We start from the raw sequence: 17,172 nt of genomic DNA on the forward strand, positions 1-17,172 counted from the left end.
GTCTATTTTGCTGAAGTTTGATGGGAAAAATCTAAAAAATTATTTTAGACTCATTTCATTTGGAAAAATATCAGATGTTTTGTTTCATTTCATTTTGATTATTTATATATAATAAATATAACAACATTTCAACATTAGAAAAAGACTGTTTTGTTTTGATAAATAGAAATTGTTTAATTTCCATTCTATAAGTTTGAAATTTCTACTTTTTGTTTTGTTTTGTTTTGGAACAAAAACACAATTTTGGAATTCCCTGGGGAATGGGAACTCTATTTTCCAACTAGCTCTGTTATAGATGAATGGCAAAGCAGTAGTTAAAGCTTTCGTTGGCAGAAGAAAATAACATTTCTATATAGGATGGTGTGTATGACATGGTATTGAGAAAGTAAATAGGAAAGTGTTTTTTACCCTTTAACACAGCACAAGAACTAGGGGTTACTTGATTAAAGTAATAGGTAGCAGGTTTAAAACAAACAAAAGGAACTATTTCTTCACACAATGCACAGTCAACCTGTGCAACTAGTTGCCATGGGATGTTGTGAAGGCCAGAAGTACAACTGGGTTCAAAAGAGAATTAGATGAGTTCATGGAGAATAGGGCTATCAATGGCTATTAGCCAAGATGGTCAGGGATGCAACCCCATGCTCTGGGTGACCCTAAACCTCCAACTGCTAGAAGCTGGGCCTGTATGACTGGGGCTGGATCACTCAAAATTACCCTGTTCTGTTCTTTCCCTCTGAAGCATCTGGCACTGGCCAGTCAGAAGACAGGACACTGGGCTAGATGGACCATTGATTTGAACCAGTATGGCCGTTCTTATGTTCTTACCTATTGTTCACCCATATAAATGTTCTTTCCAAGTCAATGAAAGATCAATCTAGACATTGTGCAGGCTTTTTAACACAGATAATATCTGCTGGCTTATGGTCATGAAATCCCTGGCCACCCACGCTGCTTTTATCATCAGTCTGTAGGGGGAAGTGCATGCTGCACCTTTGAATTAGTGTTGGCATCACATGGACAAAGTGCAGAGACTGTGTAAGCTGATGAAGGCCAGAGCAGAACAACCGGGAGGGGCCCATCTTACTATCAATATTTGAGAATAAACAAGATGTCTTGATTCATAGATTCCAAGGCCAGGAGGGAACATTATCATCATCTAGTCTGACTTCCTCTATAACACAGACCGTACAACTTCCCCAACATAATGACTAGAGCAGAACTGTTAGAAGAAACATCCAATCTCAATTTAAAAATTGTCAACGATGGAAAATCCACAATGACCCTTGGTAAATTGTTCCAACGATGTATCTCCTGCCACCTTAGTTCAGTGAATTGCTACGGCCTGATTCACCCAATGCAGGATCTAAGCAACTCATATCCTTTCAGTGGGGACAGTTGGGCCTTATTATATTTTCTCCTTCTCATCAGTATATAGTTCTGCCAGCAGTTGTCACCAAGTGTCGCACAGGTCTCTCTAATGCAATGTTTTTGATATAGTATCTTGTTCCGAATTGGTTCTTCATATAAAACCAGTGAAGCAACAGTTGGGAAAAAATATATATATGAAAGGCAGCTCTACTTTTCTGGCAAATGCAAAATCCTACATCCAGCTGGAAGGTTCATAGCAGCAAAAAAACAAACAAACAAAAAAAGGGATGTGGAAGGGGTGGCTATAGCAGGTCAGAAAATGGAAAGTATATTCTGCACAATATTTAGAATGCAATGAAAGGTTTTTTTCAATTCATTTGAAAATTTTCAGATTTTCTTGAGAAAATAATTTTGAGCCAATTTGAAATCAATCTAAATTTAAAAAAAATTCATGTTAGGGGTACTTCCCTCTTTTCCAGAGGGGAAAAAGAGGGGAAAGGGAGGAAAAGGCAGTAGAGGAAAGGAAATACAAAAATGGCCATTTTGATTCCTTTTTATTTGAACCAAAACAAATATTTTTCAAATGGGTTTGAAACTGTTGTTTTGAATCCTTTCACCCAAAACCGCCCCAGAAAATTTAGAATATGAAAATTATGAAAAAAAATTGTATAATTCAAAAAGCCATTTTTCATCAAAAAAATCTATGCAGAGAAATTTAGTTGTGGATAAGACGGGGAGCATGTGTGCAGAAGACAACTAAAAGGGTATGTGATGGAGTTTTAAGGGAAAATCATAATTAGATATTGCAGTCTTTTGTTCAATGGCGCAGTCTTAGCCTATCCATTATACTATATGGAAGAATGTTATATTTGGGGGGAAAACTCAAGGGCCAAATTTCTCCAAATTTTTAACTTAGTTGACGTCTCTAAAGTTCAAGAGGCTGCAAATCCATTTTACAAAGATCGGCCTGAGATCCTGAACCAAACTTCCCCAAATGTTGAGAGGATTCAGAACTAGTGCTTGAGAGAGATTACCCATTTTGCTGCCTGCTTGAATGCTGAAAGCAATAAAATTGAGGGAAAAGAACTTTCGCGCTGTCTCATGAGTTTATTTGTTAAGCCATTTTAATTCCACTGGTAAAATTAAATTTTGTTATCAAATGGGGAAAAAAATGACACTTGCTTTATTTCCAACAGGGGCAAGCAGGTCTGTCTGGAGAGAGGGGCAATAAGGGACGGCCTGTAAGTGAAGTGTGTGTGCGCGCATGCATGAGAGAGAGAGACAGACAGACAGACAGAGACACACACACACACACAGACGGGGTGCGGGTGTATGTTATGTCCAGCACCTTAAATACCACCTGGCTGGACTGTGGCTGGTACAACAAGTTCTCTCTGGTTGCTAATACAACATCCAGGTCAGGAGACAGCATCTCCGAGATCTGTGGAAATGAAACACTGCATTTTAGTGCTACGCTTTAGAGTTAAGTGAACAAAGCAGTAGAAAATACCCTGTACCTGCCTGGGGTTGAGGAGCTCGACTGCATGATCTCATAGGTCTTCTCTCTCTCTTTGCTGGATCTAGGAGTGGGGCTAGTAGTCTAGCAAAAAGAGCTTGTTAAGAAGAGAAGTGCTCCACCAACCATAGTTCTTCCCTCAGGAGTGAAAAATTGGTAGCAAAAGATTTGTGCAGAAGATAGATCTGACGTACCAGCTCTGCTTTACCCTGATGAGGCCAGATTTGCTCTAGTGTCTATACTTGTTTATCTGTATTGTGGTAGTGCCTAGTGGACCCAGTCATGGATCACAACTCTGTTGTGCTGGGTGCTGTACGAACAGTCTTTTTGTTCGGTCTCTGCTGCAAAGTGCTTACAGGCTCAGCAGAAGCCAGCCTGGTAACATCTTGCTGGCACGAAGAGGGTTGAGAGGGGCTGTGGCAAGGTGGATGAAACCTTCCTTGAGAGGGGGCACGGGTGGGCAGCAATGATCATGAAGGGGTCATGGCCAGTGAAGCAGGAAGGACATGCTAATTCAGCGCAGCCCCACAGGAGCTGCCTCCTACCAGGTCTCCTGTTGACAGGACTATAAAGCTGCCTCCCATGTTGGAACTCTGAACAGACCATCTGCCCTGTGGCTAAGCCGTTGAAATTCCACCAGCAAGCCTGAACTCTCCAACCCTCCTTTATCTGCAAGACTGGGCTGGAAATCTCTCGAGAACAGGCTTTCTCCCACTAGTTCTGGGACTACCAGCTTCTGGCCAGGCTGGGACTCCTCTGGAACAACCTCTCTCAAGCTAAGACCACATTTACACATGCAGGTCTGGTTTAAAAAAAAAATATATATATATATATATTAGGGAGAAGTGAGTGAATCCAACCAAGAGTTGGGTTCAGTTTGAGTTTGGGTGGAAATGTTGTGGGGCGGGGAGGTCAGAGGGCTCTTGTTTTGCCTGACATGGTTGTCTCCCATCTCTACTACTATCTTGCTCTGCTTTAAATCTCTCTGCCAGGCCCAATGTTGCTGAGGAGCCAAGCTCTAATCCCAGCCACCTTACTCAGCAGTTCGTGGACCTTTCCATTGCTCTTTATTTAGCTTGTGGTTTACTGTGTGTATGCCATCTGCTGCTTGGGAAATGCAGACACTTCCTGATTAGATGAGTGGGCAGCAGGGGAATGTCAGACAAACTGTTGCAATAACTAGGGATCTTTCTTCAGTAGAAATGTAATGAGCATCTTGTAGGGAGGTGGAGGGTGATGTGGCTAATTAACGGGACTCTTGCCTAGTGGATATGGATTTTTCTGGAAAAATAAGCGTAGAGGCAAAGGGTGCATGTTTGGAGGGGGTTCTAGTTAACTCCCTACTGGTTTTAGTGTAAAGCGTTGCTTACGGGGAAAGCCTCACGATACGCACATGGTTTTGGTCGAGGTCTCTGGCCGCAGCCATCAGACAATGGTTCATTGCACTGCAAACATCATATAGCTCAGGTCGCTCTGGGCCAAGTTCAGCTGTGGTGTAAATGGGTAGACACTCCCCCCAGCCAGCAGGAGCTGAATTTCACCCTGTCTAAACGAACAGATGACATACATCGTGATTTCAGTTTGCTTTCTGCTGATGGGGCTTTTTTGAGGGAGGGGATTTGAATGACTTTGGATAGCAAATCTCCTCGTTTACATGGAAATTTGTTTCTCTCATCTTAGGGTGAACCAGGCAAGAAGGGTGAAGAAGGAGATAAAGGGGCTGATGTAAGAAAACACTTTTACTGCTGCCTGGTTTGTCTCTTGGTAAAAAGAGCGTTTACTCCCCTTGGGACCATACCCTGTCCTTGTTCTGTGTGCAGGACTCCCGGTAATGTAAATGGAGGAGTGGGGGGATTGCAAAGACAAAAGGGCAGATGATGCAGGTGGCATTAACCTTGGCTTCAAATATCCATGGGCACTGGCATGTTCAAAATCTGGATCCAAATGTTTTTGGCCTGATCAGCGTCTCAGTGCCACACAAGTATTAATGGATATATATCCTTCCCGCACCCCTGTGAGAGAGGGCAGTGCTATTATCCCTATTTTACAGATGGGAACTATGGCCCAGGGTAGATTGAGAGACTAGGTGACAAGGAAGGCAGTGACTGAGCTGGGAATCTGGCGTCATTGCCCAGTGCTTTATCAACTAGGCCATCCTTCCTACCTAGCTGATCCCATATCTAGTAGACTATGGCCCCTTGACGAGATCTGATTTTGTTTTTTCCACAGCATGCTCCGGCTTGCCTGCTGATCCCTTGCTTTATCATTAAATAATCAAGAGTAAGATATGTGAGACCCAGACAACACTCTTCCCCAAACCCACACCACTACCGAGATAATTTCACAAAATAGCAGTGAAAGGGTTTCTTGCGACACTTTTCAGTTTGGTGGTACAATGTCAGCGCAGGGAAAGCCAGGCCCACCCAAGTGAAGCTCAGAACAAATGTCAGATCTGCTTAGCAAGGAATATTTTAATTGTAAAGTAAACAGTGCAGTGGACTGGGGAAACGGGCACAAGCCACAGAGTTTGAATCCAAGCCTCACAGTGTGACAATGTTCAGATTTGCACGGCGGTTGGTTTGGCCCATTATGGAAATAGGAGCCCGCTGAAAATTTTGGATCTGGCTCCAAACCTCTCCAAAATTTTAGAGATGCCAGAATTGGGGTTTATAATTGAGGCTTTTTGCCTCATTGCTTTCCTTTGGCTGTTTATAGAGACATCTCCCTATTCTCCACAGATTTGCAACCTGGTTTTGTTTTATGAAATCATTAGCGGTTTCAGGGGCTACATTAGCATTGTAGCCTTGGAGGATTGCATTATAAAATTAAATAATGTACCTATGCTGTAGACACACACAGAGGTTTTGTTTTTTCCTTCTTGCAGGGAGAAGGAGTTCAGCAACTTCGAGAAGCCCTGAAGATTTTAGCCGAGAGGGTGTTAATTCTAGAGCATATGATAGGAATTCATGGTGAGTGTGTCTCAGCCTGTGGCTAAACATTGCTTTTCTGGAGACGTTAGTGTGGGAACAGAGTGACATCCATCTAACAGCTCTAGACTCCTAGAATATGACTCTTCTTTTCACCTGCTCTCTCAATGAGCTGCTGGATGCGAGGGCTCACTGCTGGTTCAGCACAGTAGCTGATTTTAAAAGTAGGTGTCTAAAGTTAGGCTCCAAATCCATAATGAGGTGACTAAAGTGGCTGAGTTTTACACATTGAGCACCTGCAGATTCACTGGAGTTACTCTGTCTTTACACTAGTGCAGGGGTAGGCAACCTATGGCACATGTGCCGAAGGCAGCACACGAGCTGATTTTTCAGTGGCTCGCACGCTGCCTGGGTCCTGGCCACTGGCCTGGGGGGCTCCGCATTTTAATTTAATTTTAAATAAAGCTTCTTAAACATTTTAAAAAACTTATTTACTTTACATCCAACAATAGTTTAGTTATATATTATAGATTTATAGAAAGAAAGAGACCTTCTAAAAACATTAAAATGTATGACTGGCATGCGAAACCTTAAATCAGAGTGAATAAATGAAGACTCGGCACCCCACTTCTGAAAGGTTGCCGACCCTGCACTAGTGCATAATACGCCCCACCGACACATAATCAGTAATACAGAGCCAGTTCAGCAGCAGATCAAGCCTTGTTGTGTTCTGCTTTATGGAACCGCTACAAAAATGTTCTCATTACAGAGTCTTTGGGCCAGACCCTCAGCTGCTATCAATCGAAAGTCCCCTGTTCACTTACATCTGCTGAGGATCTGGCCTTCTTAGTATTCGTCATGTCTGACGGACCCTAGAACGGGCCAGGCCTGCAAATCCATAATCCAGGCAGCTCCCCTGATTAAAATTCAGAGAACACTGATTTTTGGAAACTCTTAGTGTCTCACGTGTTCCTACGATTTAAAATGAAGCACTCAATATTTTGAGTGATTCAGTTGGAGCCATTTCCCTCCCCACCCGTGCCGCAGGCCTTTCGTCAGAGGAAAGCGGGTTTTCTGATTCTCACACATCAGAGTTTTCTCTGCTGCTGATGCAACAAAGAGAAATCACTTGCTTTGGGGCAGGGGCTCCAATGCCTTGACAGATGCATAGCTTGCTCTGCATAATTGTTTCCTATAGAAATGGTCGGCGTAAGGGGGAAATGTTTTGGATCTGTTCACGATTATGTTCTCTCTGTGCCTTTCAGAGGTTGATTGGGGCTTTTGGCACCAACACAAATGCTTCTTGTCCAAGCACCATTTACTTCCTTCAGTGCTGCTGGCACCCTTGTCCTCGCCTCGTCCATAAAGCGAGGCACTGCTTTGCCCTCTTTCAAATCTCTCTGCAAGATCCACTCCCACGGGGCCGTCTTTGTGAAACCGGCAACAGCTAACAGCCCGTGGGGACTTCTGATAGTTATATGGCTTCTGTGAAATTTTCAAATGTACCAAAGTGACTTAGGCGCTTAAAGCATGTGTCTTATTGAAAGTCAATGAAACTCAGGCTGCTAAATCCCTGTCACTTTCTAAAATAGGACTTAAGCACTTTTGGAAATGTAACCCGTGAATGTATTGGTTTGCCTTGTCCTCCCCATCCCCATTCCTCCTGACTTGTTACTCACATTTTTTGCCTCTCTCTTCTGGCCAGGGACTGTTTTTCACCCTGTATTTGAATAGCACAGTCAGGGACCTGTAATTAGAACCTCTAGGTGCAAACATAATACAAAGAACTAAGAAAAGGAGGAAGGGGGAAACGTAGGGTTCAAGCACCAGGGAGGTGAGCAAGAGATTATGTGGGAGGAAATCCACTGTATCGACGTTTGTGCTCTGCCTGGGGCCACAAAAGTCAAGAAGGTAGCCAGAAAATGTAGGGCTTGATATAGGCCTGTTATTCTCTCAACATAATAAGATTTAAAATTAATTTGATACACAACTGCCTTAAAGTTGAGGACATTAAGATGTTCTAAGCCAATCCGACAGCAGGAACAGTTACTCGCCCTCCCAGCTGGTCAGCACCCTGGGGAATGTACTTGATAGTTCAGCGAGACAAGGAATTTGCAAAATATTTACAGCACGGCTAGAACATGAGCACTTGACAACCTCAGCATTACCAGTGATCGCATCACCTCATGACTTGCATAGGCCTGCACTAGCACAATCCGGCGTGCTTTGTACGGCCACTCTCCTTTTGAAGAATACGCAGGCAGCCTAAAGCTCCAAGCACTTTGCATTGGGTGTGACTCTCCAGTGCCCTTTACCTTGTGCATCCATTTATACTAGCGTAAAGTACGATCAAAGGGGAATGGCAGCATTTTAACACCCGCTTGGCATTGGTGTAAATGACTTGAAAGTGCAGGGCAATGGAAAACTGGGCACAGCAAGTTGAGTGAATTGATTAACGGTTTGGCTTGGTCTACTCCACACAGATTTTACAGCAGTGTAATAGTGTTGGTTAACGGGTGATATACCAGTATAGGAATTGTATTTATATTTAATTTCCAAACTTTGCCTCCGTCTCTGTTTATGTACAATTTAAAAACTTAAATACATCACAAAATAGACCCTGCGTCAATTAAAGGCTGCCACCCGCCCCCCCGACAATTCAATGGGAAAGCGTACAGGCTGTCTGATCAGAGAGGGGAAAGCAAGGTCTAGAGTTGAGGGCCACTCACGGAGGATGTCCTACTCCCAGACATTTAAATTAATTAGCTCAAGCACCACCATTGATCTCAACTGCTGGGAGACAGTTAAGGTTAGTAGGACCTAGAGCAATGTAGGCTTTATAGATTAAGACCAATAACGTAAATTGCATCTAAAACTGCACTGGAAGCCAGACCTGGTTATTGCACAGAATTTGCCATTCATGCTGGAAGACAAAGCTTTGTGTTACAGTGACAAGGGATTTAATTCGTCTTAAATTTCCCAACTAACTAATCTATTTTTATAAAGAATTGGTATTGTAGACCCTTCTTGTCCACTCTTTCAGGCCAAAGAAAAGGTTGAATCAGGACCGGCTCTAGGCACCAGCAAACCAAGCACGTGCTTGGGGCAGCACAATTTCAGGGATGGCATTCCGGGAGATTGTTGGGGTTTTTTTGTTTGGGGCAGCAAAAAAACCTAGAGCCGGCCCTGGGTTGAATGCTGGAAGCTGCTTAGGGTCAAAACCAGAGTCTTTAATTAAACTACTACAACCACAGAGTGCAAAGAAAGATCTCTTTGCATGCAGCGGTTCCATTGTAGTGAAACTGATTTTTATTGAGCAGAGACAGCCCCCAAGCTGTGAGGCCACCCCACAATTTTAATCGGCTGGCGCTAAGGATCCGACCCTGCTCCCGCTGTGGGCACTGAGATTTTTGCCATGACTTCTGTGCAGGAGCCCCAAGCCGAAATGCCAATTGCATGCTATCATAGTCAGACAAAGCGCCAGAATCCACGTGGTTTTTGGAAACCAAAACCACCACCCAAGCAACAAAGCAAAACATACCAACAAAAACCTTTCCCCACGCAACAGGATGGAAGCTTGAGATAATCAGAGCGGATTAACCAGCCCTACAGAACAGAACAGCAGGACACAGGAAAAGCCCACTTTTGGCAATGCTTATTTCCAGCTAGCGCAGCACAAATCCCTCTGCACTGGGGTACTCGCTTGAATTAGAAATACTGCGTGATGTGAGCAGCCCAGTGCTGGAGGTCTGGGCTCTTGGCAGTGAAACAAACAAGTGTCCATTACTGAGTGCAAAAGGAAAAGAAACAGGGGCATTAACATTGAAGAGTCAGCATTATTTGCGTGTCTAAGCACTTGAAAAGGACGGTGGCCATAGACCACCTGTACAATTAGCGTTATGGGGCAGGATCATTGTAGAAAGGCTCCTTGCCATAAGAGAAAGCCTGGGCCGGTGTCTAAGGTGCTGGGAGACCAGACTGCTGGGATTTATTGCCAGTGGTCGCTAATTAGCTGTGTGACCTGGGGTAAGTCACATAGTCTATGATTCTATCAGGGTTGGAAGGGACCTCAGGAGGTCATCTAGGCCATCACCGCTCTGTGCCTTGGTTTCCCCATCTAGAACGTGTGTAGTGATACTTGGTAACTCCTCAGGAGTGTTGAATCTCAATGAATGTTTAAATGACCTTTGCCACGTCTATAACTGCTGACAACTAAGGACCACAAGGCACTGCTGTTAGGATTAATCGTGTTGATTATGGTGCTGCCTATGGATCAGCTGAGACCAAACCCCATTGTGCTAGATGCTGTACAAACAGAGTAGTAGGCAGTCCCTTCCCCAAAGAGCTTACAATCTACAAAGAAACAGGGGAAGGGGTATGCTACACAAGCGGCGTGAGCAAGGGGATAGTGGCAAAGGTCATGTTAGTTCCCTTTTTTTGTTTTGGGAAGTGAGGAGTTAGGTAGGCGCGTACCAGCTAAATGGAAAGAAAAGTGAAGGGAGAGGGGACATTGAAGGGAAGGATAAGGACTTTGTTTTCTCTTTAATAGAAACCACTCAGGCCTTCAGCACTGTACATTTGCTCCTTACCCTGCCCCGCCTATTAAATAAACTCTCCCTTGGCTTGATCTCCTTTCAGATTCTTTATCTTCCATGGAACCGGGCTCAGGGCAAGAAGTGATCCTCGGCTCCTCTCTACGAACGAGCATCAAGATCAAACGAGGTGGTCCTGAGCAGCGGCCCCAGCCCTATCAGATCCTCGCTTCGCTGCTGGAGGACACCGAAGCCAAAAGGAAAAGCAACTGAATGAAAGAGGAGCATTTGTGCATTCTAAAGCCCGTTCCCGGATTAAAGATACAGTATCCTAGTGCGTAATCACCGTGTGCAGAAGGAAGTAGGTAGGAGGCTGCTGGGTTAGCAGTAGGGTTTCCTTGCCTGGACACTGCTAAACCATTACTGCAGGGAATGTCTTAACTGTCGCTCAAAGATTCTTATGAAGAGCAATTCCTCTTCCCCCCCCACTTCAGAATACACCAAATGGCAGGTATTCTTAAAAACTATCCCTGGAAATGGATACTCCCCAGCCCTCTTCAAGGGGCTTGATCTTTCCCCTCACAAATTATTTGTTTAAAAGACTGCATAGCTGGCTCAGACATCATTCAGTTCTACCCTAGCTCAGAGCAAAAGCCCTGAGCAACATGACACTATTATGTTTAAAAATAACCAGATGCCACCCAGTTTTTTGTTTTCACACTATAATTTCCAGTTGAAGATAGCCCTTTCAGAACTCCACTAAAGCTATGGAAATCTTTCTTTTTAAAGAGTAGAGTGAAAAATTAAGAACTAATCACTTATTTGACAAATTTCATCTCTTTATGGCGTGTCTTTCAACAGATCATGATTTGTCTCAGATGTGCTGGCTCTTCACAATCTTTGGCAAATTTCATTTACTCTTGGGCTTTCTGATTGAAATTTAAAATCAGGGAGTTGAGCTGTGTTGACTGGTTGTGTGAATGGTGTCATATAGACCTTCTGGTATTCCTTCTGTTCCCTGATAGTAAGCTGTTCGTGCAATCAGGTTTCTGGTATAAATAATTACAGAATGTAAAATTTGCTTTTCATGCATATTCAAGATCAACATTCTTTTTGCAAACATTCATAGCAAGCAAGACAAAATTGTATGAAAGTTTGCATAAAGTGAACACAAAATAGGTATAAACATAGCCAAGAAAAATTAATTTCTTATTAGGAACAAATATGCACTGAAAACGTTTTGCAGTATTTACCCAGCTTTAGATCATAAGCTAGAACTATTGATATAGCTTTCTTTCTATTGTGGGTATTTTTAAAAGTATCCACCATCTCCTACTGGTTTGAATCTGGAGGCGCTGTGTTGGCAAAACACAGTAGAAGGATTAGACTCTTGCCAGTGGCTTGATCTTGCAGTGAAATGTTCAATCATTTTACTTTTTGCAATAGCTCTTATTGTTGGGGGAACAGAAATTTCACACCTGCTGTCCAATCAAATTGGACAAGTTAATGTTGTTCATGTAGACAATTAATTTCCTTTTTTTTTTAATAGCGGGATTGAATGACCAAAGCAACTGATAACAGGTTACAGAATTTTTCACTGTTCAGTCACTGGTTCAAATCCTCTCCAAGGCACTAGTGAACAAATGTTGTTGTGTCTCTATTTGGTGGCTTAAGTAAATTCATAGCATCACTCGGGCTCGTTCCTAGTGCAAACTGTATCTACATCAAAAAACCACCATTGCAATTTATTAGCCCCTTTGTTGGCAACCTCAACAGAGAGAGCTGAATGGCCCATGGAGACAGAAGTACCCTCTTACTGCTAAAGGTGGCCCTCCCAGGTCAGGATGGAGGCATGTGGAATGCTGAAAACTGAAATCTGCACTGCCAGTGGATGTAGTCTGTGCCTAGAATAAGGGGCTCGGGCGCTTTCAGTCTGGCTTAGCCGAACACTAATTTTAAAAAGTGTGAGATATTTCTGTATGTACGTGTGCACACACACAATCTCTCTGTCTACAAAGATACCAATAACTATATCAAAACATCCATATCAGGCCTCTAGACCGTATTGCATCACCAGCCACAAATAGTTTAAAACCCACCCCAAGTGACTAGATTTACATCTTTAAAACTACCACCATTTTACAACGAATAGGTGAAGGGGGAGGCTGATAGCATATGTTCCCAACAAACAAAAAGCAACATCTTGAGCTGATGATGTGGTCCGCAGAGAAATCTCCCCATGCAACACCGTTAAACAATATAAACAGCCACTGAAGGACCAAAAGCTGCAGTAAATTTATTTCCTTAACGTACTTTTGAATTCTGGCACAGACTAGGAATTGGGGATAACAACTAAGGCTGCATTCCATAGTCAAGGGGTATAGTTATGTCCTTGCTTGGATCCATTTAAGGATGTCATTAGGCAAGCCAAATCAGCCCAAAATGTGGAGGACTGCTGGGGAGGCAAAGCAAAATACAATCAGGTGCTATTCCCCATAAGCCATGAGAGACTTCAAAGAACTTTAAAGTCAATGCAACACTTTAGGAGATGCAACCATAAAGAGCAGATGTTTCAGTCTCTTGTGCAGCTGTGTACATTACATTCTGGGGGAGTTGTATCTTTGATCTGATGCAGATAAACAGGGAGCAATAACCCAGCCTGGAGAGAATAAAATGGGTTGTCAATATCAGTAAGGCATTGATCGAGAGCAATGGTCACATCCTGGTATGACTTCTAGGACAATAAAATAAGGCCTTCAGAAGAGATGTTAGTTGTAAGCCCCAGGCTACATCCAGTGACTGTGTGTATATAAACAATTCTGAATGAGATCCATATCTTTTAGAAATAGTTGGCAGCCATCTCTCAGTCTAAATGCAAACACGAATGCAAAGAGCACAACTATACCAAGACATCTGGTAGACAAACAACAAAAGCCCTGTGAACATTTTCTTCCATTCACTAACGGAGGTGGAATGGAGTTGTATAAAGGGAATTTAGACCATGAAGTCTTGTTGAGGGACAGCTGTTTTATAACACAGCCATGCCATGCCATATTTGCACTAGTTTTGTTCTTGGACTGGTCTCCTGTTTCCTTTTAAGAAAAACTTGACTACAACACACTTTTATAAGTCAGCCAGTGGTTAGAAATTTACAAGAGGTGCCTGGTCACTTCTGTTGATAGATAATCTGGGGTCCCCTCCTGCACGTATTACCAGGCAGAATGCTAACTAACTACCCTCATGACTAGTAGTAAGTGTTCAGGAAACTGGTTCCTGAGACATGATGAGAAATCACAGTTTGGTCAAAAGATTTAAGCTGGTCTGAGCTGCATTTCATCTGATCACTAGGAAAGAGTTTTCCCATAGCAGGACCCAGAGGCAAAGCAAAACAACCCTCCAACCTGATATTTAAAAGGGGAAATATCAATATTCTGTTTTGACAATCCCATGGCTGTTGGATGTAATTTGGGAAGGGGGAGAGATATTATGCAGTATGGGTTCAATTAGTAGTTCCTTGAAATTTTGGAGTCCCCCAAATGAGTTAAAGGGGACAGTTTTTGTTCCCACAACTTTGTATTTGGGAATTAAAAAACAATTGCATTAGCTTGATGAGTAATCCCTTTAGTTGATTTGCATTTGACTAGCGTGCTGGGTTTTAATTAAATTATGCAGAACAACTTAGTGGTAAAATGAAAAAGTTAATTGAAATGGTTTGCAATTAATCCTAGCAGATTGATTGTCAGAAGGCAGGTTTAGGTTCGGATTGCAACTTCATTTTAATTACCAACTTTCACAGATTTCTATGAAGACCTATGTAACTGTTTGCTCCCAACACTCCTTGTTTGCTAAGGGTAGGTCTACACTACCTGCCGGATCGGCGGGCAGCGATCGATCCAGCGGGGGTCGATTTATCACATCTAGTCTAGATGCGATAAATCAACCCCCGAGCGCTCTCCTGTCGACTCCTGTACTCCACCGCTGCGAGAGGTGCAGGCAGAGTCAACGAGGGAGCGGCAGCAGTCGACTCACCGCAGTGAAGACATTGTGGTGAGTAGGTCTAAGTACGTCGACTTCAGTAGCTGAAGTTGCTTAACTTAGATCGATCCTCCCCCTCCCCAGTGTAGACCAGGCCTTGGCTACATCTATCAATGTGGTACTGTATCTTTAATCTGGGTAACGATAGGACCATATAGTGTGGACATTGTCACTGGACTAGGGTTTAATTCCTCACTAGTAAATCAATTAGACCACATTGTGGTGCAGTCTTAGTTTAAAAAAAAAAATTTATAAAGGTGAACATAACCTCATATGTTGACATTAATGATATTTGTGACTAAATAAACCACTCCAACCACATTTTCCATCTTAGGCGGGACACTAAGATTCATTTTAGCCAGAGCATATGCATTGTACCATCTCTGTGTAATATAGGGGGTGGACATATTTCAAATGCGTGCTCATTTAGAAGTATACTTTAATTGAAATGTTAGTGCTTTATCTTACATACATACTGTGCAATACCATAGTGTGTTCTTTTGCCTTTGTTAAGACTTCTTTGGGATTTTTAAAGTACCTCTCTAAACTCCAATACTTTTCAACTTGGATTGGTTCTGGTAGTAGAAAAACAATTTCCCTTGCCTTGAGCTAACTAAAAGCAATGGCTGCATATTGCACAGTAGAATACGTTGTAGTTTATGCACCCCAACTTTCACTAGTGCTCTGGTATCCTCTTGAGAAATAGAGAATGCTTCACTCCAGAGTTTCCAATATGCACTTTTTCTAAAGACTTGACAACCATGCAGGAAAATAGGAATACGCTAGAGCTAAGGGTCATATCCTGCTTCCACTGATGTCCACAGAGTTCTTGCCATTGACTTTAACGGGAGCAAGAATAGGCCACACGTTCCGATCCAGATCTTCAGTTGGTGTAAATTGGGACAGGTCCAGTGATGTCAGTGGAACTATGACCATTTACACGAGAGCTGGCTCACAAACGTCGGCACTGAACCGAAATCCCAGCTCCAATCTATAGAATAAACTTTGTTAAAGCAGAAACCCATCCACTACCCCTATGGCTTCAGGAAGACAGACAAACTAATTCTATGATTACATGAAGGTAGGTTCTTGATTGACTAATTGGAAATCCCTTCTAGTCCACAATTATGACCTCTGTATTATTCAAGATTACATTCCATTCTGCTCCAGCACTGGGGGGAGGGGGAGAATTAAACTACTTATTCTGAAATCACGTGAAATCAAAGGTGCTATAAATGTCCATGAAACACATTCCCAATCATAGAAGAAAATGTTAAACTTTTTTCACGTTATTTTACACAGTATTTTTTTTATTTATAGCCGTGTGTTGTGTGCGCGCAAGGGCTCCCAGCTTCCCTAATTGTAATAAGTTCTACAATCATTTGATCTTTTATAGTGAAGTTAGATACAGTATCTTGTGCTTGTGTGTAATTTTTAACGGAACAATAACAAATCTCCTCCGACATGATGAACTCATTTCTGACAGGCTCCAACGTTTGTCATCAGACTTCACTAAAGGACAAAATTAAAAAAAAAAAAAAAAAACCAACCTGTTAGCTCCAGATCTTGCATGGTTACTTCTCTGTTTTCATATTGCTGTATTATTGTTCATGGTATCTATTTCTCTTTATTTGCTATGGGGTTTGTTACTGTATATGGAATGTTTTGTATTCAGCATTTTTTTTTAAACAGAGCAGAGTGGGAACAATATTCAAGAACCCACAACTACCAAAGACCTTTCATGTAATGCACTGAGAAATAAACATACTGTAAGTGAACATGGCATGTTGTAGCCTGTATTTGGAGGTCTTTGGCTGATTCAGGCAGATTCTCTTCCCAAACGCCTAAATCTCTCTCTTGCCACTTCACTTTCTTTCACTGCCTTTAGTAGTAGTGTACAAGGTTGTAAGAACCTCTGTCTCCTTGTAACAGGGACACGAATGAAGGACTCAGCCCAGTTCTCAGTGTCTTGACTGAGATCAAGATGACAAATTTACAGATTCCACGTGTCACCTTTAGTAGCAGTGTCACAGTGTGGTGTTCATGGAGGCCCTTGGTAACTAAAGGCAGGTTGGAGTGATTGCTTTGCCTCAGATGCCGTTAAACCCCCCCCCGCCCCCCGGATGATGCTAAATCATCCCAGTCAGATCCAATATCCCTGGGGCTTGTACAAATCTTGGAGAGCAAAATGTTCAGTCTCTGGAAGAGAGCAGTTTATGCCCACTATTGCAGCTATTGCAAAGAAAAAGTGTTCTCACTCCCACCTCTCCATTTGCAGCTCCGCTAACTAAACACGGCTATGCTCTATTGTGTACTTCTCCAGCCAAGTCATTCATACAGACCGCGCCCACTTCACACATGCGTAAACCTGACTGGCCCAAATCCCGTATTGCACTATGGCCACAAAGCAGCCCTAACCCCAGCACAGCCAGCGACCAGAGGCACCCTGGTGTAGCAGAATCCTCCCGTGGTGTACAAGTGACACAGCTATTCCTACACCTCTTGCCCTCCCTGCTGCTGAAATAGAGGGTGTGGCTAAGGGAAGCCACACAAACCCCACCACTTCCTGGCTGCGGTATCAGCCTATTGGAGACCTTGTGTCTGAGTGACGCTAGCACCCAGCTGACACCGGGGTTTGGAGAGTGTAAAACTCTCCATTGTCTCTCTCCTCTCTTGCTCTGCACTCTGTGGTCTTTGGCTAGAGTGAAGGTTCTGGGTCATTGATTTCAGTGGCGTTACTGCTCATTTATGCTGGTGGGAGTGGGGCTGGCAGCGTTTACATCTTGTTCTC

General features: G+C 43.0%; 1 protein-coding gene across 3 annotated transcripts in view; it reads left to right on the plus strand.

Moving 5' to 3' along the window:
* The window catches only part of COL26A1 (collagen type XXVI alpha 1 chain), a 230,196-nt gene extending 214,037 nt beyond the window's left edge, over nucleotides 1-16,159 (plus strand). For 2 of the 3 annotated variants that reach the window (XM_008166173.4, XM_024103472.3), the window contains exons 11-14: nucleotides 2,568-2,612; nucleotides 4,568-4,612; nucleotides 5,772-5,856; nucleotides 10,453-16,159. In XM_008166173.4, the coding sequence (XP_008164395.1) occupies nucleotides 2,568-2,612; nucleotides 4,568-4,612; nucleotides 5,772-5,856; nucleotides 10,453-10,619 (342 nt within the window). In that variant the 3' untranslated portion in view covers nucleotides 10,620-16,159. The remainder of the gene's footprint in view (nucleotides 1-2,567; nucleotides 2,613-4,567; nucleotides 4,613-5,771; nucleotides 5,857-10,452) is intronic. The other variant, XM_008166174.4, reaches the window with a different exon arrangement.
* Nucleotides 16,160-17,172: the final 1,013 nt, after the last annotated feature.

This window comes from Chrysemys picta, chromosome 19 (genome assembly GCF_011386835.1).
Source record: "Chrysemys picta bellii isolate R12L10 chromosome 19, ASM1138683v2, whole genome shotgun sequence".
In the NCBI taxonomy this organism is placed as follows: Eukaryota; Metazoa; Chordata; order Testudines; family Emydidae; genus Chrysemys; species Chrysemys picta.